The sequence below is a fragment of the Aquila chrysaetos genome, chromosome 15 (assembly GCF_900496995.4).
Source record: "Aquila chrysaetos chrysaetos chromosome 15, bAquChr1.4, whole genome shotgun sequence".
Lineage (NCBI taxonomy): Eukaryota > Metazoa > Chordata > Aves > Accipitriformes > Accipitridae > Aquila > Aquila chrysaetos.
The window spans coordinates 2,089,811-2,115,938 of NC_044018.1; the positions used below are offsets into that span (position 1 = coordinate 2,089,811).

A 26,128-nucleotide genomic window follows, 5' to 3' on the forward strand; every position below is an offset into this window, starting at 1 on the left:
CCCCTCAGCCTCCTTTTCTCTGGGTTAACAACCCCAGTTGCCTCAGCCGCTCCTCCTAAGACTTGTGCTTTAGACCCTTCACCAGCTTTGTTGCTCTTCATTGGACACGCTCCAGCACCTCAACATCTTTCTTGTATTGAGGGGCCCAAAACTGAACACAGTATTCGAGGTGTGGCCTCACCAGTGCCAAGTTCAGGGGAACGATCCCTTCCTTAGTCCTGCTGGCCACACAATTTCTGATACAAGCCAGGATGCTCTTGGCCTTCTTGGCCACCTGGGCACGCTGCTGGCTCATATTTAGCCGGCTGTCAACCAGCACCCCAAGGTCCTTTTCTGCCGCAGAGCTTTCCAGCCACTCTTCCCCAAGCCTGTAGCGTTGCGTGGGGTTGTTGGGACCCAAGTGCAGGACCTGGTACTCAGCCTTGTTGAACCTCATAGAAATGGCCTCGTCCCATCGATCCATCCTGTCCAGATCCCTCTGTAGAGACTTCCCACCCTCAAGCAGATCAACACTCCTGCTCAACTTGGTGTCATCTGCAAACTTACTTACTGAGGGTGCACTCGATCCCCTCGTCCAGATCATTAGTAAAGATATTAAACAGAACTGGCGCCAATACTGAGCCCTGGGGAACACCACTTGTGACCAGCTGCCAACTGGAGTTAACTCCATTCACCACAGCTCTTGGCCATCCAGCCAGTTTTTTATCCAGCGAAGAGTACACCCGTCCAAGCCATGAGCAGCCAGTTTCTCCAGAATGCTGTGGGAAACGGTGTCAAAGGCTTTACTAAAGTCCAGCTAGACAACATCCACAGCCTTTCCCTCATCCACTAAGCGGGTCACCTTGTCATAGAAGGAGATCAGGTTAGTCAAGCAGGACCTGCCTTTCATAAACCCATGCTGACTGGGCCTGATCACCTGGCTGTCCTGTATGTGTTGTGTGATGGTACTCAAGATGATCTGCTCCATAACCTTCCCTGGCACTGAGGTCAGACTGACAGGCCTGTAGTTCCCCGGGTCTTCCTTCCAGCCCTTCTTGTAGACGGGCATCACATTTGCTAATGTCCAGTCAACTGGGACCTCCCCAGTTAGCCAGGACTGCTGATAAATGATTGAAAGTGGCTTGGTGAGCACTTCTGCCAGCTCTCTCAGTACCCTTGGGTGGATCCCATCCGGCCCCAAAGACTTGTGTGTGTCTAAGTGGTGTAGCAGGTCACTAACCATTTCCCCTTGGATTATGGGGGCTTCATTCTGCTCCCTCTTCCTGTCTTCCAGCTCAGGGGCTGGGTACCCCGAGAATGACTGGTCTTACTATTAAAGACTGGGGAAAAGAAGCCATTAAGTACCTCAGCCTTTTCCTCATCCTTTGCCATTATGCTTCCCCCCGTATCCAATAAAGGATAGAGAGTCTCCTTAGCCCTCCTTTTGTTGCTAATGTATTTAAAGAAACATTTTTTATTGTCTTGTATGGCAGTAGCCAGATTAAGTTCTAGCTGGGCTTTGGCCCTTGTAATTTTCTCCCTGTATAACCTCACGACATCCTCCTAGTCCTCCTGAGTTGCTTTCCCCTTCTTCCAAAGGTCATAAACTCTCCTTTTTTTCCTAATAATGCCAAGTCTCAAAGGGCCAATTTGTTTCTGTAACACTTAACTGAAAGAATGAAATCCAGAATGGTTCAGAATTGACTGAAATCTCTTAAGGTCCTGTGTTCAGGCAGATTGGTTTTGACAGTTTGGACTGACTGTGCTGCTCTTTTAAACAAAAATTTCTACATGAAGTAAATCAGACATTTAACAAAATTTTCCCTTCCCTTTTGTGACACCAAGTAACTGAACTTTGTTCAGACAAAGTAATTTCTTCATAAATTCTTGCCCAAATATAGGAAAAGCTTTTTTCCTTCATCTTCTGTCCTGCAGCTGTATTCAGCAGGATAATGTCATTGCTCACCTCAGGCATCCAATTTCCAGACTGGAGCCTTAAGCTGCAGCAGCCTGAAAACCAAGTAATTTCTTTACCACATTAAAAAATATCTCAGTTCCCTGCATACAGTTATTAGGCAATTTTTCTGTAAACACTTCAGATCGCTTTAAAGCTTCACAGAGGCAAGGTGAATAATAGGACTTCTGGAACAAAAGAAAAGGCAAATCCACTAAGTAACTCCAATATTGTGCTGCCAGCCTACCCCGAACCCAAGCGCCTCAAAACCCACCCAGCAAAAGGACCTTTCTAGCTAATAGAGCTCTGAGGCTCACAAGACACATCTTCATGAAAGCCCAGTCCCCCATTCCTCACCCAGACAAAATTCTTGTCTATACCAATGAAATATTAATCTTCAAAACCCACTGCAGGATCTGTCTGGGCACATCACCTTTTTGATTAGTTTTACCTCCCTTTCTTTCCTAAGTTATTATAGAATCAAAGAAATATAAAGAAAAAAAATGAAAAATCTGTTACATCTTTCTCTCTGCATCTGGTGATGTAATATGGACCGTGGTTAGGAAATAAGTTCATTAAAAGAGTCTGAGTTCTTTCTCTTTCTTTTTTTTTTTTTTGCTAGAGATCCTTAAATAACTTATTGTCTGCACACTGCAATTTTAACTTCCCACAGAGAAGCCACTGAAAGCTAAAAGACTTACTTACTAAGGTTTCAAAGCCTCATATTCTGTAGTTGGCCAATGTTAGAGGCTTCTTGTGCAACTGAGTAGGTGCATTTGGGATATGCATTACGATGGGATCACTTACTGGGTTGTTTTTGTTTTGGTTTGGTTTTCTGCAAGGCCCCTGCCCTTTTCAATGCACAGAAATACAACATTACAAGCTAGAGAAACAGCTCCACTGCCAAAAAAACAGGTTCAGGCAACCATGTCCTGTTTTTCAGGGACAACCTTCTACATTAGTCACAAAAACATCAGTTGTCACTGCAGCACACTCCCAACCCTGGATTCATGTTCCAGTTTCCCTACGCAGACATGCTTTCTTGGTGCTGGAGCAGCTGCGTTCACAAAGCGTCTCTGTGAACTGGCACGTTAGCAGCTTGCAGCCCAAAGAGACAGTCTTGCCTCTGGACTCTTGTACGCCCTCCGTGCCAAAAATGTGGCTCGGAACACACCTGGCAGAAGTCATGTTCCCAGCTGCACACGCCATAAAACGGCCTGAATTGCACTTCATGTTTGAGCACAATGTGTAAACGGGGCTGCAAAGGCAGGTACATTCAGGTAAACAGGTGAGCATAGCCAAACATTTTAACTTTGTAGATGATGTGCCAGCTCGCCATCCCTCCCTCGCTACCCCTTTGCTAGCACAGTCACACAACCACCGTCTGCTCTGCTCCTTATTGCCCCAGCTACGCTCAGAATAGTGATGAGGGGAGGGAGGTAACCCCAAGTCCAACCTCAGCGGCTTGTGTTTACAGGGTGAATTCTTTGGTGAAGTCAGGACTGTGCAGTGTCACTTTAGAGCACATGTTTTACTGGGGTTCCTTAAAGGCACGCTGTACATGCTGGGACTCAGTGCGCTTACTTATTAGGTGGCCTTGAACTTCATGGGATGCATCAGAGGAACCAGCAGTGTTAGAAAATCTAGAAGCACCTTACCTGTAACACGCAGCTAGCCTAAAAATTGGACTGCAAGTTCTTTATAGGCCTTCTAAGAAGAGACTTGGTTTACCAACTACAATTTAGCTACCTGTTCCCCAAAGCAAAACCTGGGCTTCTTGTCTTCACCTTGAACTCCCTATCCCTGGCAGGATTAACAGCTAACCTGGCTTCTTCAAGAGCCTAGAGTAACTCTGATCAGAGTTAATCTGTGACATGATACTGAGGTGGCTGCAGGAGCTTGCTCAGGATGCATTAAAAAGCAGCTGGTGTACTGTGCAGACCAGCGATTGTCAAGCTGTTTAGCCAGGGCCCTGCTTTTCTTCTGCAATAGTCGTTATCTTTGGACTGGCTGCCCAAAATAACATTCCAGAGATTGCTCCAGCTTGTTCTTCACATATCCTGGGATGAAATTCATAAGGCTCAGCTGATCTGAAAACATTCAACCAGCAAGAGACGGGAGATGAGGTTAACAAGAAATTAAGCTTTAAATATATATAAGGAAAATGTTGGTTTACTACCCAAAGAAGAAAAGCTATTGATACATGATGCTAAAAAAATTATCTATTATCCTTGTTCTAGGAAAAATAAAAAAGCAATGTAGGAGCAGGTGGCAGGCATAGTAAATACCAGTGCAAAAGAGATTTGGGGGAAAGACCAAGTTTTGTGAGTACATACAGTGTTTTCAAGCTGGTTGTGTTTGATTAACTTCACACCAAGGTGGTCAGAGATCTCCAGGTTTCAAAGCAGTTACCTTACACAGTTTGCAGAGAGCAGGTGAGCCTGGCAGAGTGCAAATATTAAAAAAGAACAAAACTGCCTGGGTTACTACAGCCAGAGAGTACCTAGGAATGGTTCACAGTTCAAATGAAAGGATATACTGAGTGGGGATCCAAGAGATTTGTGCTTTTTGAGATATATGAAGAAGACACACATTAATTTCACAGGGCAGAAAAGACAAATGGTGTTGTCTAACAGTGAGACAATTTTAAGACTGATCGAAATCCTACTGAAGCCCATGGAAATACTTTCACTGATTTCAGTACAAGTTGGGTCAAGCCCTTGGTTTAAAACAATGTGATTGCATTTAAGAAAGATTAACAATACATAATGATCATATCATATTAACTAAGGGCATTGGAATAATTTCTTTTAGCTGGGTTAATCTCTGCTTAACCCTCTGGAATGGCATTCCAGAGGTTTGTGCAAACCATACTCAAAACAAGTCCTTCAGAAGCAGACCCGCTTTATTAATGTTTTTGACCACATCTCTATAGCAGTAAGCCTTTGTGGTTCAACAGAACCTGGTGCACTCAGAGGTTTAAGGATGCATTTTGCAGAGAAAGAGCCTAATCACATTAATCCATGTGACGACAATGGCACAGTCAAGGAGTTCAGTTGTGAATAAACAGAATTTAACTGAATCAATCTCAAGCTCAGACAGGAAAGTAATTTTTATAGTAAATTATTATATTGACAATAAACAGTGCGATGATTGATGCTATGGAAGAAATGCTTTAAACAGTAGGAAGAGAAAAACAATCTAGAATGTAGGCCAAACTATAAGGCATTCAAAATAGAAAAAATCAAGGGGATAGCTCTGGGTGGAAAAGATAATGTGGAACAGATCCTCCTATGTAGGGGGACACCTAGAAAGATGGCAAGAGGAGAAGGGCAGGAGGCTAAGTGCACGTTTGCAATGATTTACAACAGGGAGGCCAATACTGCACTCCTCCTTTCCCTCTAGCTAGCCCTTAACCCACAAGCTGCAAAGCACTGATATCATCCAGCCTTCCACATTTGTCACCTGCACTTTGCATAGTGATGCCCTGTCCTCAGTTAACATGTCCACTCTGACTGCATGATATCGCCAGAGTTCCCCACTACCACATCAGTCTTCTCACAGTTGTCCCCAGTCCCGTGGAAGACTCTGTGACCCTGACACAGATGTTTTCCCAGCTGGCTTCGAGGATCTCTGTGGTACCAATGCTGCAGCATCAATACACCCCAGAGCATGGCATCGCCACGGTACTGGTAAACCCAAACACCTGCAGCACCTTGTGCCACTGATATTTCTGCCTCTCCCCAGCACTGTCACCTCTGAGCACCCTACACTGCATGAGACCAACACCCTTACCCCTGCCAGGGTGTGCTAGAAATATCCCTGTGCACAAGAACACAAGGTTTGAGTACCCCTATGACCCACCTTACCCGAGGCAGTGAATAACTAACTCTGTGTTCCTCACTGCTCCATGATGCCCACCAAGGCATCGGTACCTCCATATACCATCCCAGAGGTGATACTCTCCACTGACCCACAGACCTCAGATCCCTTGTGGTCCTCCATACCATTGCCCTCTATCAATGCCCTTGCTATGCTGCTTTAACTTCCATACCCATTCTCTTCATAACCATGGCTCAAAGCTGCGTCAGATGAGGTTCCAACTAGATATCAGGAAGCATTTCTTTACCAAGAGGGTGGTCAAACACTGGAACAGGCTTCCTAGACAGGTGATCGATGACCCATGCCTGTCAGTGTTTAAGAGGCGTTTGGACAATGCCCTTAATAACATGCTTTAACTTTTGGTCAGGTCAGAAGTGGTCAGGCAGTTGGACTAGATGATCGTTCTAGGTCCCTTCCAGCTGGAACTACCCTACACTATCCTACCCTATCCCTTTTATCCCACAGCGTTACTCAGCTCCAAAGGACTGGTACTCTCTTTGGTCTCCAATAAGCCCAGTAATCTCCCCTCCCTGATCGTGTCAATACCTGACTGCTCTCCTCTGTGTCCTTGCTACAGATGTTCTCCAGGATCTGCTCCGAGCCCAGAAGCGCTGACTCCCACTCCTGCTCCACATCAGTCTCCTTGCGTCCTGCAGGGCCAACGTCCTCCCAGGAGCTGTCACAGCACTGTATAGTCCCAATGACATTACACCCAGGGGAACTATCAGTATTGATCCCTAACACCTTTTCTCCCCTAAATAAGACAACAGCAAGGTCCCTTTTATCCCTAGAGAATAAAGCATTTCCCTTTCTACCTCAAGCCTCACTGGATTTATATTCTGTTATGCAGTTGGATGATCCATGATGTTCTTACCTCAAAGTCCACCAGAACTTCCCTAGTCCTGCAGCACGTAGAGTTACACTGCCCAGCGTCCCCATGTCCCGTGATGCCCCGATAGCTTTCCCCACCCCACTTTAAAAGGCGGTCGCAAACCCCAGCTGCTCAGTACTTGTGTCCGTAGACACCAGTGCTTTTTCTACCCATTTACCGAGTTCGTACTCTTTGCGTGATGCCTTTATGCCCCGTCCCTTTGAGCGTTAATATTTCTAAGTACCCCTTCCACTCACACGCTGAAATCTCTCCTGGGACCCAAAGGCAGCAGCAATCCCCTCGGGCCCCACGCCTGACGGTGCTGGCAGACGGGCAGACCCCAGGCCCTTTGAGCCTCAGTGTCCCCCACTGTAGCAGTTATACCTCCATCGGAGGCGCGTCGGAGACCCCCTTCCCTCACAGCATGGGCCGTGCTGGGGTCTGCCATCTTCCCGTCGGACTCCCTCCCTGCCTCCTATTGCATCTCTTATCCCCTCCGCGCACCCCGTGGGGTTCGTACTCCCCTCTCTTTCCACCGTCCCACCGTGTCCCGCCGCATTTGTAACCCCCTCCCCACGCCACACCGCCTTTGTCCCCCCCCCAAATGTCCCACCCACGGCGTCTAGTCCCCCCCGTGCCCCGCTGCAGTTGCACCCCCGCGGCTACCCCACGCTCTGCCACAGTGATCCGCTCACCCCGTGTCCCCTCAGACCTCGGTCACCCCCCCCCCAGCCTCGGGACCCCCGCGGCCCCCCAGCACCGGGCCGGGCCGTCCCTCACCTGCCTCCTCCCCGCCCGCGGGCGGCGCGGCCTACTCCTCCCGCAAGGCCGCTTCACGTCGCTATGGCAACCGCTTCCCGCGCCCCCACCCGCGGGAGGCCGCCAGCCAATCAGCTCCTACCAGCAGGGTTGGGGAAGGGGGGGCCGGCAAGGCAAAACGGCCGGAGGTTCCGATCCTACCTAGCAACCTGTTCTGATTGGCTCGTTCGCTTCGGGAGGGAGAGGGGCGGGGCGCGGCAGGGCGTGACGGCGCGAGGGGGCGGGGCGGAGGCGCGGGGCGGGGCGGGCGCTGCGGCGGGGTCGGGCGCGAGGAGGCGCGGCCGCTGCCTCCGCCGCCACCTGAGGGGAAGACGCGGGGCCGCGGCGGCGGCGGGACCCCGCGCTGAGGTAACGGCGGTGGACCGGGGACCTGGGCCCCGGGCGGCGCGGAGCGGGGCGGGATGTGAAGATGGGCAGGGGGTTTCCCTCAGGGATGTGGGTTTTTTCCCTTCCCCCCCCCCCCCGCAGCGGCCGTCTCGCTCGCCGGGGGCAGAGACACCCGCTCCCGGAGACGGCGCTGTGGGGGGGGGGCGGCCATGAAGCGTCCTCTGGGCGGGGGAGTGAGCGGAGCGGAGGGTTAAGTCCCTCGCTGCGATGCAGCGGGCGACCGAAGGACGGGGGATGCTCGTCCTGTCCTCCGCTGAACGACATGGAGGTGCTGGATCCACCCCCTCTCCCTCAGCAGCGCCTCGGGGCCGGGAGATGCTGGTCCCGTGCATTCCCGCTCCCCCTGTCCCTACCGGTGCGCTGGGGAGCCAGCAGAAGGGGATGCTCGTCCCGTGCGTTTCCCCTCCCTTTCCATTAGGGACCCAAGGGGAGGGGATGCGAATCCCAGGTACTCTCCCCGCTTCCCCTCACAGTGCGCTGGGGACCCGGGGGAGAGGGACGCACCCTGCCCCCGGTTCTCCTTGCTGTGTGTGGATCCCGAAGGAAAGGGGACGCGCTGCCCTTCTTTCCCCCAGCAGTGCACTGGGAACCCGAGGAGAAAGGGATGCCGTTCCCCCCTCCACACACACACACGCGCGCACCTTTTCTTCTGCAGCGCACTGGGGACCCAGGAGGTTGCTAGTCCCACGCTTCCCTCCTTTCATGTTGCAGTGCGGTAGCAGTGACCCAGGAGGAAAGGGATGCGAGTCCCATGCACACCTCCCTCCCCCTTTTTCCTTTGCAGTGCAGGAGGGACCCAAGGGGATGCTAGCTCTATCCACACACTCTCCTTTTCCTTTTGCAATGCAGTGGGAACCCAGGGGGAAGGGGTGCTAGTCTTATGTACATATATATCCTTCCTTGTCCTTTGCAACGCAGCAGGAATCCAAGAGGATGCTAGTCCCATGTGTGCACTTGTTCCTTTTGGCTATAAAACACAGTGAGGATTCAAGGGGAAAGGGATGCTAGTTCAGTCTGCACCCTACCTCCTCTTCCAACCTCAGGGATGATGGCTAGCTCCCCCTCCAGTTCCTTTAGCTTGCCATGCAATATGAACTCAAATGGAGAGAGATGCTAGTCCTGTCCCTCCACATACATGGAGAATCTCACCAGAAAGGGTTTCTGCCTTTCTGTCCTCCCTGCGGGGAGTGGAGCAGGGACTGTCATGGTGTCACTGTGCGGAGGGAGAGGGGAAGAGGAGATACTGTGCATTTCTTCATTCTGCCTTGAAGTACAGTGAGGAGGAGCATGGAAGAGTGGGAGTGTGTAGCATGTGCCTTCTTTCCTCCATGGTCTCCTAACTGAAATAGAGGATTTGGAGGTTTATGGTGTGGTTCTCCCTTAATACGTAACAGAAGTGAAACAGGGGAGTACAGCAGTGGAGTTTCTTTCCCACTGACTAATTAAAATGAGTTGGGAGAATAATGTATTCTCCTTTTGTGCCTTCATGTGGGTGGGAATGGGTTGGGGAAACGCTGCCAGTGCTTGTATGCAATGAGTGAGTTCCTTTCCTTTCTCCATGATCAGAATTGGGTGGGGAATGACTAAGGTGACATTCTCCTCTTGTCTTCTCACTTGTACAGGAGGAGTCTAGTTTGTCATTTTATCACCCCATTTCTCTGGGACAGGGAACTGTGAATTAATCCACCTACATACTTTCTTCCTAAAGTTTTATGACTTTTTTTCTCATTGCTCCCTTAGTAACTTTGAAATTTATTTGAAAAAAAAAATATTCGCTTCTGGGATTCAACCCTTTAATTTCATGATTTTCACTCTTTATAATAGTTGTCTATGCATGTCTTAATTTATCCTTTACAGCAGGAATTGGATGGGCTTCGTATGATTATAAATAAATAATACATAAATCTGTAACCACACTAACAAACTAGCTGTTTCCTACTCCTTTTGCCTGCAGGTTTTTTTGCAGTGCCTTGGGGTAGATGGGTAGGTATCCCCTCCTCCTCTTTTATCCCCAGTGTCATCGAAAGTGTTTTGTTTTGTTTTTATATACATATACAAATAACCACAAAATTTCATATGTAGAGGCTTAACAAAGTGTATATGGAACTGGATCTGTGGTAAGAAACTATCTTGACACTAAAGATTGCTTATTACAGCATTCGTCTGTCTACACCAATTAATAGGTCATCTATATACTCGTTTGCAAAACTTTCGTCTCCTTTCACAATGATATGGTTGTCTTTTTTTCTTAATTTCACCTAGATATTTTTTTTTTCCCCCCATGAAAGGGCAGTGCATGACTAGGCTATATAATTTGGCGTTCTTTTCTGGCTCTAGTAAATATATTCTTCATTTCCTTTATGATACTATATTGTAATAAGATCTTGAGCATAAAATGGAAAATTCCTGAAAGAACATGATGAAATTTTTTCTGCTTTTTGCACAATTAAAACTTTTCGTGGCTTATTGAGTCCAGGTTTTTGCATGTTTTTTTCAGTTTGAGGTTGTGGAGAAGTCAGAGGATGGGTGGATTTGTTTGGAGTCCCTGCTTTGAATGTCATTAATATGATGATTTGTGTGAAGTGTTCTTGGAGTTTTTCCCAAGATTCTAGATCCTGACCTGGGTTTGTCCAATGTTTGTGCTTCCAGCTTTAACACAATACCTGGTGTGAGTACAGTTCATCTTATGTTGCTTCTGAACCTCTCTTATGAAGCGTTATCTACCGATCACTGCTGGAAGGGCACTTGAATTACAGGGAGCATGCTAAAAAGTCAATTCCTAATCCACACTACAAGTTGCTTTTACTGAAGTTGTTAAATAAAGTCTTTTGGAGTTGGTGGCCAAAGTGTTTGGGAAGAAGAAAAAAACTGCTTGAAGCCAGTGTTTTGGAGATGACAACGAACTGAAAAGGCTTCTTTTCCTGAGTTTGGGAAACTATTAGTAAAATGTCAAAATCCAAAGGCCAGATTCAAAGGGGATTAGGCACCTTGTACAAAACTAAGTAGGAATTGATTTTCGTCTCTCTATAACTTGTAATTTCCTTGTAATGCTGGCCTGGAAGATGGGCTAGTGCAGGTCTTTGGTTTTGGGTTTTTTTTGAAAGAGGCACCAAATTCTTGAAAAATAAATCTGAGAAATGGCATCCGTAGATCACAAGGACATAACTTTTCAAGGCCATATGAACTTGAAGTTGGACTGAAATCAGGTGTGGTTAGATGTAGCATGTCTTTAAATATTGTGGCTAATTTTGATCTTTTAAATTCAGTGTGTTGACTGCTCTTCACAGCAACACTTGCTTGCTTCAGAATATAAGCAAGACACTGTGATTTGAGCTGTGTCGTCAGGTTCTACCACCTAACTTAAGGTGTAGATAGTTCTCCTTTCTGCATTTTTTTTTGGCCATGTTTTGTTTTTCCTAGGTTTGGAACAGTTTTACTATTTATATTCTTTATGTACTTCAGTGCTGCTTCAAACATAGATTCCCCGTCAATAGCTGTGAGAGAGTAAGCAGCCTGTGAAAGCAAGTTGTCAATGAACTTAAATTAACATGGTTATGTTTAGCATCTTGGTCTTTTTCCTATTTGCATGTTTGTTTTTACCAGCCTGTCTCGAACAGCTACAGCCAAAAACATTGCCTCACATGCTTTTAAAGAGAAGCACAGAATTGTTTAGCTTGGAAGGAACCTCTCAAGATTATCTAGTCCAACCCGCAAAGTATATGAGGGTTTAAAGAGGTCTATGCTATTTAATTTTTCTGACCATAAGATGGGCCTATGTAAACAAAAGCATGCATACATAACTTTTTTGATCGACTGATAGCAGCAGAAGTCTGGTAATTAACCCTTTTGTATCTCTTACTACATTTGCATTAGGGAGAAAGGAAAAACTTTCTTCCTCTCTGAGGTGTAGAATTTATTTCTCTTCCTCAGTATCGAAGGAAGAACATTACTCTCTGAAGATTGGAAGTCTGTTCAAATCTGTGATTGCCTAGTCTTGGGAATATTGATGGAGTACTTGGGGTCTTCTGGTTCAAACAAAATTTCCAAATTTCTGTTACCTTTTTTAACATTTTTTATTTGAAGCAATTGGTTAGAGACTGAATTTTGCAAATTTCATTGCTGTAAGACAAAATTGTGTTAAGAAAAGAGCCTCTTTGTACTCTTAAGACTGTCAACTTTTTCCATGCTTTAGCCTCCAATTTCGGAGTTTGTTTCAACAGTTGATGAGCACAATATGCTGAGTCCCTGTTCTGCTTGTTCCACTCCAGCCCCTTAGTGCTGAGAAAATGCAGATCCACCCCTGGGGAATGATTGCTGTTTAAATTGGCTCTATAGGTAGAGTGGAACTGGCAGAGCAACCATATGTAGCTACCTTTGCAATTTCTGTCTTCAAGAGTGTGTGCAGAAAGGGGTGGTCAAAGAATGCTGTCTTCTGGCTTATCCTTAGCTGTTATGATGGTTTCTGGAGAGGAAGATATGAGATACGTGTGCAAGTAAAATGGGTTAGAGACAACAAAAAAGCTGTTTACAACTAGACTAAAATTACATATTTGAATACAGGTAGCCAAACCATGACTGTAGCTTGTTGGGCAAAACAGTAGTCTTCAGTCCTACAAGTTGGGACTTGTGTATTGGTGGTGGTGACTGTTTTGTTTTTGTTTTATAATTATTCAGCAGAAGTTACGAGGCCATGCAACTAAAGAGATGCTATCGATGGGAATGTACCAGTGGAGATGCTGAGTCATAAATAGCTTGGTTTCATCATGGTCAACAATTGTAATGCTCACATGGTTAAATTTAAAGTGTGGGGTTTTCTAAAAATATTTCCTTCATAGTAAATACATTCCCCATTTTCACTATCCTTTTTGGGTAGAGTTTTACAGCATACCAACTTTTTTTCCATCAGAAATAGTCTGAAACCAGGATTAAAATTTGTCAGGGGACCCTCTAGTCTTGCACATGAGAACTTGAAGCAATCTGTCTGCCAGGCTATTTAGAGCTAAAATATTTTTATCAATTACAAGGCATTTTACTGTGTTCTGTTTGTTGTTTTTTTTATTCTAGATTACCTAAGAAAAGAAGAACATAACTCGACTGCTGTTCTGTCACGATGGGGTCAATTGTGTGGGAATGTGGTTAAATATTTTAAAACCTTAACCTAATACATGCTATATAATACTGAGAAAAGAAAAGGCAAGGCAAGATTTCTCATACATCTGTCTCAAATACATCATCTTCTGGACTGAGCTAAGAATGTTGCATACAAAGAGTATTCCAGTTGTGAAGAACCTTAAACATGGACTGAAAATATTGCTGTTGAAGTGAAACCTGGGGGTACATGAGGAGTTGAAAGAGCTTTCTGACTGGGCTCGATAGCTGGCCCCATTCCCAGTGTGGAAGGATGGCTGTTAGCTGGATGTTCTGTTACCTTTGGCTTTTGGATGTTTTGGTGGGGCACACAAGAGGGCACAGTTTATTTTCTTGTGAGCCTATCATCTTGCGGATGTGCCAGGATCTGCCTTACAATACCACCTTTATGCCTAATCTTCTGAATCATTATGACCAGCAAACAGCAGCATTAGCAATGGAGGTAAGACTATTTTTTTCAGCAATATATATGTTTTTGGCCTTTAGTTGACAAATGATCGATAACAAAATCCAAGAAGATATTTATATTAGAAATAAAAAATGAAAAAATCCAGATTGTTAATAACTTAAATATAAAAGACAAATACCACGTGCATAAGATGTATTGTAATATATACTAAAATATTCTATGACTACAAAATTTGCCTAATTTAGTGTAACCAAGTGTGAAATACTCTGGATGTGTTTGTATGTTACTCTGTTACTTTAAATATTTAGACAGATCAAGAATGCATATTTTGAATGGTCTGTCACTTAACTAAATGCCAGAAAAATAGCATACTGAACAATGAATAGAAGATTTTCAGTTCTGAAGACTACATTCTTTGGTAGCTTTGTAATATTTGGACTTTTCTTACTCACCTAAAATTTGGTGTGATGAAAATGAGAGTAATAAGACATACAGTGAAAATAAAGGAAATTGCTCATTTATTAGTACTGCTTTTCTCAGCTGCAAGAAAGGCTGTTGTCCTGCACAATTTAGTTAACCTGTTTCAGTTCCATATCCTGGCAGACAAGCTTTTAGACTTGCACTTTCTTTGTTATAATGGTACCTTATTACTGTTGCCACTATTCCCCAAAACCTTCTTTGGACTTACATGTAATCATTTTCTCCTTTTTGAAAAACCGACACATTGCCACTGATATTTGTTTAACCTTTCTTTGGAGAACTTTCTCGATGGGGCTTCAACCACATGCTTACTGTCTTTTTATCTGTAGTCTAGTTTATACAAGACTTTTTAAGTTCACTTCAGTCTGTTCTCTATCCTGCCACCCTGCCTAAGGAGTTTCCTTACTTGGTATTCTGTGATGACTAAAATTGATGGAAATTCAGAATATTAGACAAGTCTAGCTGTCAGCCTATTCAAATTTTCATGAGAGATTTGTGCAGATTAGGTTTATTTGTATTTTTGAAGTGCTTGGGAATCCTTGCTGGTAGATCTGTGTCGCTGTACACCGAGAACAGAAAGAGTAATCATATGTTTTTATCTTTGAATGCTTTTCCTGACAATATAAAAACTTAATTGTTCTTGTTAAATAATATAAAGCCAAGCCTTTATATAGTCTTTCTATGGAAGAGTTGTGAACCAGACTTGACAGGCTTTTTACTGTAAGAAGAAAATAGAGACTCCTACCCTTAAATTTGCTTTGTTTGAAAGAACTATGGACTTGCATTTCAAGGGCTCATTTGGATGTGGCCAGGGATTTCAATTATACTAAATACATAGCAACAGGAATGAATTCTATTTTGGAATTGGTTCTGGTAAGTTCTGAGGACCTTTGATGATCTAACTGTAAGGAGGAAAAATGAAGGCAAAGCAAGTGAGCAAGTTTAATAGGATAACAGTGTGAACAACTAGGTGTGTACAAACTGTTTATTTCATCTTTGAAAGGTGGAACTTAGGATATTAATGGAATTGTTGAAACCAACTGGATTGAAGACTTCTGGGACTTGGCTTGTGGAGGTGTGGAGATAGTGGGCTTTGTTTTTCTGGGTGGTTGGAGAAGCAGATTATCAGTGGAAGGCCTTGGGGATCTGTGCAGTTCTGTATTTTCTTAAATGACCTAGAAGAGAACACTAGCAGTAAGATGAGAAAGCCTATTGATACTGTTGTGAGTAACTTAGTTAAGGTCAAATCAGAATAAGAATTGTAAAGATTGAGATTATGTAAATTGAGATTATTGTAAATTGAGACTATGTTTGAGATACATTGAGCCATAAAATTGTTGAGGACATTCAAAGTGATAAATATGTATGTGTTGGGGGGAATAATATTCTTCACATCAGTGGTGGTGGTCAGCTTATTTCATTGGATTTATGATGGTTTGCTCTATTGAAATATGAGTTGAAAGCTTACTGAGCAGTAAGAAAGCCAAAAGGCAAATCAGATGTGGAATAATTAGGAAAGGAATGAAGACTAGACATTGCAGTGGTGTTATATAATCCTGTGGCTCACAAATAGCTGGAGTGTTGTGTGAAGTTCTGAGCTATCTCAAAAAATGTGTGTTTGAACTGAAAGAGGTCCAGAGAACAGGAAGAATGACCACAGGCTTATGGAACATATCCCATAGGAGGAGTGTTAGACTATGGCAGGGTCCTTTAGCCTACTTTTAAAATAGGAGAAAAAAACCCCAACCCAACAACAACAACTACCATCATAATTGGCATGCAAAGGTTTATAGGGATTGACTGTACACTGTCTCTTCCAGCGCAGGAACTAGGCTCCATCAAATCAAGATGGTAGACTTGCTAGAAGCCAAGTCAGAACAAAGAGGAAGAGGTGGTTCTTCAAATAGCTGGCAGTAGAGCCGTGAAACTCATAGACAGTATTGTGGATGCAAAAAGTTTGAGGAGACTGGACGATAGCTTGGAACATAATGCTGCCAATGGCCAATGAGGGTGACTAGGTAGAAAAAAAACACCTCAGGCTCTTCCCCTTGGCAGAAATTGTCACAGGCTGGGGGGGCATTTAGGGAACGTAAGAAATGTCCTGCTCATGGTCCATCTTGCCAAGTGTTCCATATCTGCTAATGGCAAGAGGAGGTACTGTTTAGGGAAGGGATGCAAACCTCTTGTCTGTGGGTTGGTTCTCTGGTGCTTCCCCAGTATCCACAGTCCCTGAGTTATGGATGTTAGAGGGTACTTCCCTGCCTGTTCCCTTTAGTATCATTTAATGCAACTATTTTCAATGAATTTCTCTAAATTATTTTATGAATATAATACTGTCAGCCAGTTCACTAGCCACCATGTGAAGAAGTACTTATTCTCTAACCTGTTTCAAACCAGTTTCCTGCCAGTTTCATTTAATAACCTTTTGTTCCAGTATCATGCAATATTGTGCTGCAGTTAAACCCTCTGTTACACTTGTGATTTTGGAAACCTCGGTTTTATCCCCCAGGCTTTTCCTCTCCAAATTGAAGTGTTCCAGCTGTTTGGGCTTTCTTCTTGCAATTCAGCTGGTTCATTCCTGTAATAATTTTAGTTAACTTTCTCTGTCCCTTTTTCTACCCTTGTCCTCGCTGAGGTGTGGAGATGAGAATGGCACACTAGGGATTTATTTATAAATAAAATCACACTTTTTGCTGCTAATAGCTTCCTAGTAATGACCAACATTATGTTAATTTCTCTGGCTTTTGTTGCATATTAAACCAATGATTTCAGAGAACTGTCAAAAGTATAACTTTCACTAACAGTCTGTTTATGTCCACTGTTGGAAGCAGAGCAGTAATTATATGGACCTTCAGTCTGAGTCAGAGTAACTGGTGTAATTATTCTTATCTTTGTAAAGTAGCTTTCTGCTACAGAGATAGAAACAGTTGAGAAGGGAATGTTACTTCTCTGCACTCTGCGGTATAAAGCTCAACTTAATAGCATAAATTAGCTTGCATGAAACACTGTGTTGCTGCAATTCATGTACTAGCTCAATGCCAAAGCCATTCTTAAACTTAGCATGGGTGCATTGGTGTTGTGGGTGTATGTATAGTACTCCCTTCTGCCAATGTAATTAGCACATAGGCCAGTGGTTTCAGTCAGGGGGTGAACTATAGGCTGCTTTGGAATGCTTCATGAAAAATGGTGAAGGCTGTGCAAGGAAACAAGGCTATTATCAAGCTTAAAATCACTATGCAGTGGCCTGCGCCTCCATGACAGAGTTTTTTAGGGGTTTGAACAGGAAAAAAAGAATGAAAAGGCACAGGTTTTCCTAAGTATATTTCCACTCCTTGTATTAGTCTAGGTTGCCCCTTAAATCTGTACTTAGCAAGAAGGAAGTTTTTCTTATTTGGCTTTTTAGAGATTATTTAATGTTGCAGTCAAATGGATGGAGCACTCAAATTTTGAACTGAATGGAGTCTATTAAAACTTGCATTGTGACATTTTCTGGTAAATCTCTCTCATCTCCAAGCCCTCCCAAATAGCTGCGAGCATAAAATAATATAGCAGCAGAATCAGTCCGATTCATCTTGTGTATTGGGGGGGAAAAAAACTTGTAATTCTCACAGTTTTTCAGTACCACTTTTTCCACAACAGTTCCTAATAAAACCCATAAGAAAAATTCAGCTTGCTTGTACTGATAGAGTACAATACAAGAAAGAGTGAAGTAACTGTTGAACTTCAACTTCATTGAAGGAACTGTTTAAAAACTTACTTATTGTTATTTCTTGAAAACTCAAAAAATCAGTAAGTTGCCCTTTTGAGACTTTATTCTACTATGATTCCTTCATAATTATAATAAAGGCTAATAAGTCATGTCATCGCTGTCATCTTGCTATGTTGCAGCAATATTGGTATTAACCATCTTGATTAAACAAAGAAAAATAGAATATGACATCAGGAGTCCCTCTTAATGTATATTGGTCCATACTGTAACTGGTTCCTATGCCTTTCTTTACTCCTAGGAAAGATAATGCCGTAAGCTTTCTGCTGTGCTACATCAGCAAGGCCTGCTTTAATCCGGGAAGATTGAAGGGAGGGCTTTCTGCGTTCAAGGGCCTGGAGTGTTATTTTACCCCCAAGTATCTCTAAAGGGGCTTACTCCTTTTGGTAGAGGACAAAACACCAGTTGTGCTAGTCCAACCTCTGCTAACACCCGCTTGGCTATAGCGGAGGCTAAAATGAGAGTCATTTTACATCTGCTTCTTTCTAAAAGGAGTAATGCTGGTTAATACGGACTAGCACACTAGTCACAGTAGAGTATGGAGATAGGAGATGCTAGGTGTAAAGGGCAGGTATTTTGGGGAGCCTGCGGGCAGGCTGAGCTGTCCGGGCAGGCGAGGAGCTGGGAGCTGTCCTACCCTCCAGTACTGCACAGTGGCTGTCGCTGTGCACAGCGGGGGCCTCACGATGCCTGGCTCTCCGGGGTCATTCCTTTTATGTGCTCCGTGCTGTCGTGTAGAACATATTGCAAGGTATCTTGAAAATTTTCTATAATCTGCTAACAGGTTGTTTTATTACAATAACCATTTAGCATAGTCTCTCTCAGCTATGCTGTTAAAACTTCCCTCTAAATATGTTCGTGATGACAGTGTGACATTGACATGATGTTGCACTGTGCTGCTGCCACAGTTCTGCAGTGTTACATAGATCGTGTGCTGAATGAGGCAGTGACAATCGAGAAGTTAAATTACCCCTATCCCCCTGAGGGATCTGACCTTGTTTACCCATCTCTTGGATTATTATTGATACCATATGAAGAATTATCTTCTGTCCCTTTTCCACTTAATATTCCTTTGGCCTTGAAGGATTTGCTTATGCGTAAGACTAGCAAGCAGTGGTTTTTATCTGCCTTAATGCAATTTTTGTAGACAAATATGTTTATCAGAGAACATGTAACTTGGTAGCCTGTTGGAGCCTGGAAGCATGCTTTTAAAGCTTTTTGTCACTGATGAAGAGAGGTGGTTTAATATGATGATTGCCAGTCTTTTTGCAGTTAAATGTACTGCCAGCACTTCCTTCTTCTTACCCTGTTTTTTATGGAACCTCACAAATGATGCTAGGCATCAAAGAGGCTTTAAAGGACAGGAACCAGACATAGTTGAGGGCTAAATGGGTCCCTCTGGGTGAACGCAGAAGCATTGTCTTTTGGGATTATACTGGTGGTCAAATGCTCCAGAAATGAGATGATACAGTCACCATACGGGCAGACAAGATAACATGCTATTCCTTTGCACTGCCTCACAACTTCCATTCCCATTTTGCATATCAAAAAAGAGTAGCAGTAGGGACTTATAAATGCACCGTAGCTAGGTTGGCTAGTGTGTGAGAGATGCAAAGGGGGAAATAGAGAAATCATGTTATCCTGCAGTTGATTTGGTTTTTTGCCATGTGAGGGAGGTAGCTGGAAGGGGAGAGGAGTAATGTTGACTCTCATATGCTCCTACTCCACCAGCGTGGCAGGGTTCACCAGCTGGGAATCATTGGATTAATATAAATAAACTATCCAGTCATGGAGTTTTGAATATTTAGAAGCAGAGCTAGTGAATAGTTAATGGACTTTGTCACAGAATATGCAACTACAGATGTGAAGACACCTGATTTTTCATACTCTTTTGCAAATCTAGTAGTTTCTTGCTTGTACTGATTCTTGCAGAGGGTAATGCCATTGACCTGCTGCAGAGCAGAGTGCGTGCTGCAAGATTTGCATACCCTTGCTAACTATATTTCTGTGCGTATAGCACAGTTTCTTTTTTGTGGCAATATTTTTTTTTTCTCCTCCCCGCAGTGATCTTTGGAGTCGTAGTTAATTTTTTTGTCTTTTTTTAAGTGGAAAAGAACTGGAGTATGCTTAAAAATGGCCTCAACAGAAGACATAGCTATATTTATTCCCAGCCTGGTCTTAGCATCTGGGATAAGAGTTAGGCATTTTTCCAGTATAGGTAGGTCAAGTGTTAAGTGGCTCCTTTTAGTGGTGTTTCTCAAACAGCTTTTCTATCAGGTGTATATTACTACTGATTTCAGATAATTGGGGTTTGGACTCAGCATGGAATATTGTCTCTCAGTTCTTGATTTGCATAACGGCCAGGGACAAGTGTGCAAAATTCACTGATCTTGGTTTATGTGATTATGATTCCCACCCTCCTTGGAGCTGGGAGGTAGTGCTGCCCTATTCCTCCTCCTATTTCTGAGCAATTTTTTTGGATACAAGTGGGAAGCATCTTTCTTTCGCACTCATCAGCAAGGATGGGGAGAATGTACGGTGGAAAATACTTAACTTCTTCCCCTCTTAATTTGATATTTATTCCTTTCCGCCCCCCATCTTCTTTTGCCTTGCCATGCACTATATCCTCCTAAACCTCAGCACTTTTCCTTGGCTTTCTGTATTCTTCAGTTCTGCATCCAAAACTCATAGAAGAATATAAAGCTAATGGAAAAGTAGGTTTTAATCAGCTGGTGTTTTGTAAGCACCCTAATCTTAGACACTAATTTGCAGTAAGGATTAATTTTCTCTTTAGTGTGTAAGATTATGATGCCTACTGAACAATGGAACTGTACATGATCATAAGAATGCAAGTTGTGCACCAGCTGATTAAAGCCTACTCTTTCATTAACTTTGTATTCTCTTATTCTGACTCTGACTTTTTACCTTAAAATAGTCATGTAAAGATATAGATTGGTTTATTGTGAAACCAGAATGTCTCAAAGCTAGAATTGCAAAGATGATTCTGTAGACTAGAGGCAAAGCAAAGGACTGCCTGATAATGCACTGCTTAGAAGTTCTTGCTTTAGGAATACCTGAAGCTTGTCTGTTTGAAACACATCAGCTTGTGGTTTCAGTCTTGACCTGTAAAGGGCATGAGTGTTGTGCAAAAGTGGTGGAAATCCTGAGTGGGTAAGGACAATTTGAGAAGAACTAGAACTGTTACATCCCCAAAGAGATCCATAAAAAAGTTAGTATGATCTGACAATTTTGTAAAATGAAGCTTCTGAGGAAGCTGTTTCTTGAACATAGCCTTAGATGGTGTCATATTAGGACCATCAATTCAATCCTTTTCACATTAAGGTCCAGTGAACTTCAAGATAATCTGAATGAATATTAAATATTCAATGAATACTGAAGCATTTAGACCCTTCGGACAGGAAGAACAGCCACGTGTGATAATCGTTTGCATTCAGATAAAGCATAGAGCTATGCATGTGTACCTGCTTTGAAGTTGGTAGAGGCTTAAATAAGGAAGAAAGGGAAAGAGCCTTGTCTTTGGCTAGAAATCTTTTGAAGCAGTTAACCCAAACAGAGTAACGTCCAGGAATAGAGGCACAAAAGATGGACTTTTTGGCTGTGTTGCCTGCAGCTTTTTGTGTTTGGGAAAGCATTGCAATTCTGACAATCAGACTGTCAAATACAGACTTGCTGGGGAAGGTATTTGTCAATGTGGAGGTACCCACATCCACAGCAGCAAACCGAATGATTTGTGGACCTAGATCATACCTGAGCATGTGGTCCATCTTAGGACAACAATCAAAGGGAATATGAACTATAACTAGCATTTTAAGGTGGAATGGATGCTTGCTTAATATGAGCAATTACGATGGTGAGTCTCCAATTTTTTCCTCCAGGGGCCATATCATTTCACTTCAAGAAACCAGATAAAGGTATTATAGTGCTATGCTGTACAGAGCACCATGAAAGAAAAGAGTACTAAAGAGATGCTTCTTTCTAAAAGGAATACAAAGAACACAAGGGTTAAAACTTCTCCACGTAGATAATTAGTGCTCAAATAGTAAAGCTAGATAGCAGGTGTTAGAAACCCTTACTTTCTTTTGCCTGGCTAATAGATGTTCTCCAGAGAATAATTTCAGAAATACTGTTTTCTAGTCTTCTATGTTTGTTAACGAGAACAAGATGCCATATGAATATTTTCAAAATGCAGACTAGTAGTGAGAGAGAAAATGAAGAGAAGTAGAGTTTGGGGTTTTTTTGTTAAATCAATAAACTACTGCTTGCACATTGAAGATGAACTCTGTCACCATGTTCATATTTTCTTGAATAAAAGATTAATTCTGAATGATGATTCAACTGGAAATATGGAAACGAAGTTTAGCCTTAATAGTTTAGTGCAAGCATATGAAAAAAACATTAGTTTTATGTAATGATTCAGTTTAAAGTGAATGATCTACATCTTAATCAACATCTATTCACAGTGGGCTTGTTTTCAGGGTCATGAAGGCAGATGGCTCTGCATTGTGGCTAATTCTGTAGCATCTGGTGGAGGCTTAAAGAGGAATTATTAGGAAAGGTGGAACACACATGAATTTATTTTGAATAGTTAAGTGACAGTGTACTTTATAGTCAGTTTTAGATTTATATCTGCAAGTGTAAACTCAGAAGCAAAAGAATGTTGTGTGGGAGCATTAAGGGAATATTCGTCTTACTATTTACCATTCCTCTTACCTACCACAAGTGTACAGACATTCATTCCTATCTTTGTATGCTTTTTCTTTACCTTAATCAAAATCAGCCAGCCGATTCTCTTAGATACAGCTATTGTGGGACAAAAAACATGTTTATATCATATATTCAATGCTGTAGTAGCACAGGTTAGTATTTGTTACAGTGACTAGACTTAGCCTTATATCTAGTAGTATGTGTAACTTGGAGGATATAGTTCTGCTATATTAGTACTGAAATAGCTACCTTGTATTCCGGACGTACATGCATTAGATTCTGTCCCTCATAAGGCAGAGATCTCATGTGTCTGCTATAGAATCAAGTCAACACTTCTGTTTAGTCCAAGTTACTAGCACTACCTCTCTCTTCCCCCTTTACACTCTTCTGATACAAAGTTTATTTAGATATCTCAGTTATAACTTGTGAGCTGACATAATAGGTTGGAAGCTCTTTAGTTTTCTGTCCTTTAGACTTGCCATTCTTTCCAAACATGGGTTTTTTGTGTAGAAAGTTGTCAGTGATGTAAATAGTGGTGGACTACTTAAAAGTTGTGTGGCTTCACTAGGGTGTACTTTTTATTTTGCTGGTCACTTGGAAGTGGTATTTTCCTTGCTTTCTCTAGTGTGTGATGATGGTTCCAATTATAGGGTAGTTGGATTCAAAAAGAAAGCCACAACAGACTGACAGGAGGAGAATAAGTATGAAGTAACAACTTAGGCATCAAGGAGCAGTTGTCATAAATTTTACCATTTGTCTTGTTGGGATGGCTGCAGTTTTCTTCTTGTGGTGATTTTAGAGAAAGTTAGGATGGCTTTTGTGGATTTGAATCATTTTTGTATCAATGGGGTGTTCCTGTTTGGCTGTGAAGCTATTGTGTTCTGTGGTATGGAAGACTAGTTCATCAAAGCATGTTTTTAACGTTCAAAGGACCAATTGTCTTAAATTTACATGTGCCTCATTTGTGCATTGCTGCCTTACTCCCCATTTTGTATCTTGGTCATTAAGAGATGCAAATGCAGCAGGGTTTTGTGACTTTCTAGAGGAAACCGAGCCAGTGTTTGTCCTACATCTAACACCAAACTGGTACAGAAGGTAAGTAGCCTGTGGGCTGCAAAATATCCCTAATTGTTGAGGAACCCAGTGCTCTTGAACTGATTTCATTATTCAATCTTGCAACACTTTGGACCTGCAAAACAATAACATTTTTATAAAATACACTTTTAAAGACTATATTTGGTGTGAGAGACAGGCTAGTAGAAATGAAACTGGGGAGGAGATGGATAAATGTAAGAACCTAAGAACAGCGACACGAAGTCAGACCGGAGATCTGTTTAGCCTGGTACTCTGTCACCTGATGGTGGCCCACCATGGGTGCTGTGTGGAGCAGATAAGAACAGGTCAGGTATGTAACATACATCTACCCAGGCTGTTCTTCCATGTTCAGCAATTTGTGGCTTGGAAATGATGTCTTATGTTAGTAACCATTGATGTATTTTTCTACAAATTTATCAGTTTTCTTCCTGAACTCATATGTTCTTTTAGCATCCACACAAATCAGTGGCAAATAGTTACATAAGTTAAAGGTGCTGTGTGAAGAATTTGCTGTCTTTGGGGTTTTTTCCCCTCTTCAAACGAACCACCTGCTGTTTTTATGTTCACTACTTTTTGTGCTGAAGATGCAGTGAACAATTGGGCCATATTTTTTCTTTATGTATCGTTTGTGATTTTATAGAGCTGTTTCATGCCTCATCCTCCTGCTGTCTCTTTTACAAGGTACAAGAATAAAAGTATGCTGTATTTATATTTTTATGTAGTGTATGAATGCGATACCATGTTAATATACTGTATGTAAATCTGCGCTGTCAGATTGCTCTTGCAGTAACAATAACGACTAGACTACCTTCCATATTCTGCAGAACTGTTAGTGTAAACTGGCTCTGCATGTTTGAAGCCATCACTCAGTAGCAATCTTCCTGAAGCTGAGTTGTTTCCAGTTATCTATGAGGCATTCAGAAAACATCTCCAGAGCCCATCAAAGTCAAGGGGAGTGTTCAGCATCTTTTCAGGAGAACATTAAATACTCGTGTTGGAGTTGATAATTGGATCTGCCCAGTTTCTTTGTGGTCTCATATAAATTAATTTGATGCAGTTTTGTGGACTTAAAACCAGCATGAAGTTGGATACTCGGTCCTTAAAGTTTTATTTTAATTTTTTTCATTTGTAAGACTTTTTTTTTCACTGTAGGTTCTAGCGTTGCATTTTTAATGACACCTTCCCCATTTTGTTTCCCATTTTGTGAATTTGGCCATGATACTCCCTCCTCCTCCCTGCCCCTGTCCCGCAGAGTTAGTTCCTATGGTTACCCCCTCTTTGTGGGGTGACAAAGGTTGGCATCTTGATTCTCCCGAGCCAAATTCTGCCCTTTGACTCTCTCCCCTTTTCACACCCCTTGCTAAGCTTGGCCTCTTGCTCTGCTCGGAGGCTTGTCAGCGAGGGGGTTCCCATGGAAACGAGGAAGGAAATTTGAAAAGAGAAGAGGAGAGAACAGAAGCACAAAGGGCTGGTTAATTTGAATTTGAACAAGGAAGGAAGGCTCCTTGTAGTTCATCTTTGTGTGTTGTAGAAAACTGAAATTTATCTTTTAAAAGTTGCTTTCAATTTGTAAACTTGTTTATATTCCCTGTTTCTTGATTTATAGAACAAAAGTTGTCATGTTTGTGGCACTGAGCAAGGAGAAACATCTTTCTTTGTAAATTCAATGAGAGAATTCTTGTCAGCCATTCACTTAGCTTTTTCCCCCCTTACAAGTCCAAAAGCATCATTTTTGGTTTTAATATTTTTCTCTGAAAACTTACATGTATTACATTTTTTCCCTTCATAATGATTCAGTCATACTGTCAATTATCTAACATCTGTGCATCCTTTTTTGTGGAGGAGTAGATGAATATATGCCATTCAGAATCAGCAGACCCATTAGTTGAATCCCTGCTCATGAGTACTCCTTCTGGTTTCTTATTGTACATTTTTAGCATTGTGGTCTGATCTGGGCAGGTGCAATATGGAATTATAACTGCAGAGAAGAATGTGGTAACAAAGTTTGACCTTGGATTTCAGTTTTTATGCTTACTGTCAATAATAAAGAAAAAAATCAAGAAAACAAAAATGTGTGTCACGTGATAGTAAGTGGCTTTTGGGACATTTTATCTGCTTATTTTACAAATGTGTTAATTATTTAAAGTTTGATTTAAATTTGTTAAAGAATGGTGAAGTTACTTTGTCTTCAGATTTTCCTCTGTAGCTTTTTGAATGACAAATAGTCTGTCTAGTTCTTACAGAAAAATAGTCTTTACCTCATGTGGAAGAAATACCTTTTAAATAGTCTGATTTGAAAATTTGTCTTCCAGTGGCACTTTTACAAAGTCTTGTGGCTAAAATACTGCAAAATCTCAGACCCTGAAGAGTACACAAACATTTTCCTTAGTCTTACTTTGCAACTAAATTATTCCTGTTATTCAGAATAACCTTAATTAAGTGGTATCACAAAAAGGCGACATAATTCTTCAGATCCATCAGTTACTTTTTTCTGACACAATGGGAGGCAGTTGCTTTTGTCTGGAAATAGTAAGCTTTCAGGCTTTTAAAATTTAGGCTTTGGTTCCCCTCCCACTTTGTACTAGTTGCGATTAGTAGCCAGGGTCATGGAGG

General features: G+C 42.5%; 2 protein-coding genes across 4 annotated transcripts in view; one reads left to right on the plus strand and one right to left on the minus strand.

Annotated features, from left to right (window-relative positions):
- FBXO16 (F-box protein 16) overlaps positions 1-7,556 on the minus strand; it is a 41,490-nt gene extending 33,934 nt beyond the window's left edge. The window contains exons 1-2 of one of the 3 annotated variants that reach the window (XM_030037870.1): positions 7,467-7,531; positions 6,362-6,502 (exon numbers count right to left, since the gene is read on the minus strand). The gene's annotated coding sequence lies outside the window, so the exon portion shown is untranslated. Of the gene's footprint in view, positions 1-6,361; positions 6,503-7,466 lie in introns of all 3 variants that reach the window. The other 2 variants (XM_030037871.1, XM_030037869.1) reach the window with 2 other exon arrangements.
- A 192-nt stretch (positions 7,557-7,748) lies between these two features.
- The window catches only part of FZD3 (frizzled class receptor 3), a 65,508-nt gene continuing 47,128 nt past the window's right edge, over positions 7,749-26,128 (plus strand). The window contains exons 1-2 of the mRNA XM_030037662.1: positions 7,749-7,853; positions 12,957-13,482. Coding sequence (XP_029893522.1) covers positions 13,294-13,482 — 189 coding nt within the window. The 5' untranslated portion in view covers positions 7,749-7,853; positions 12,957-13,293. The remainder of the gene's footprint in view (positions 7,854-12,956; positions 13,483-26,128) is intronic.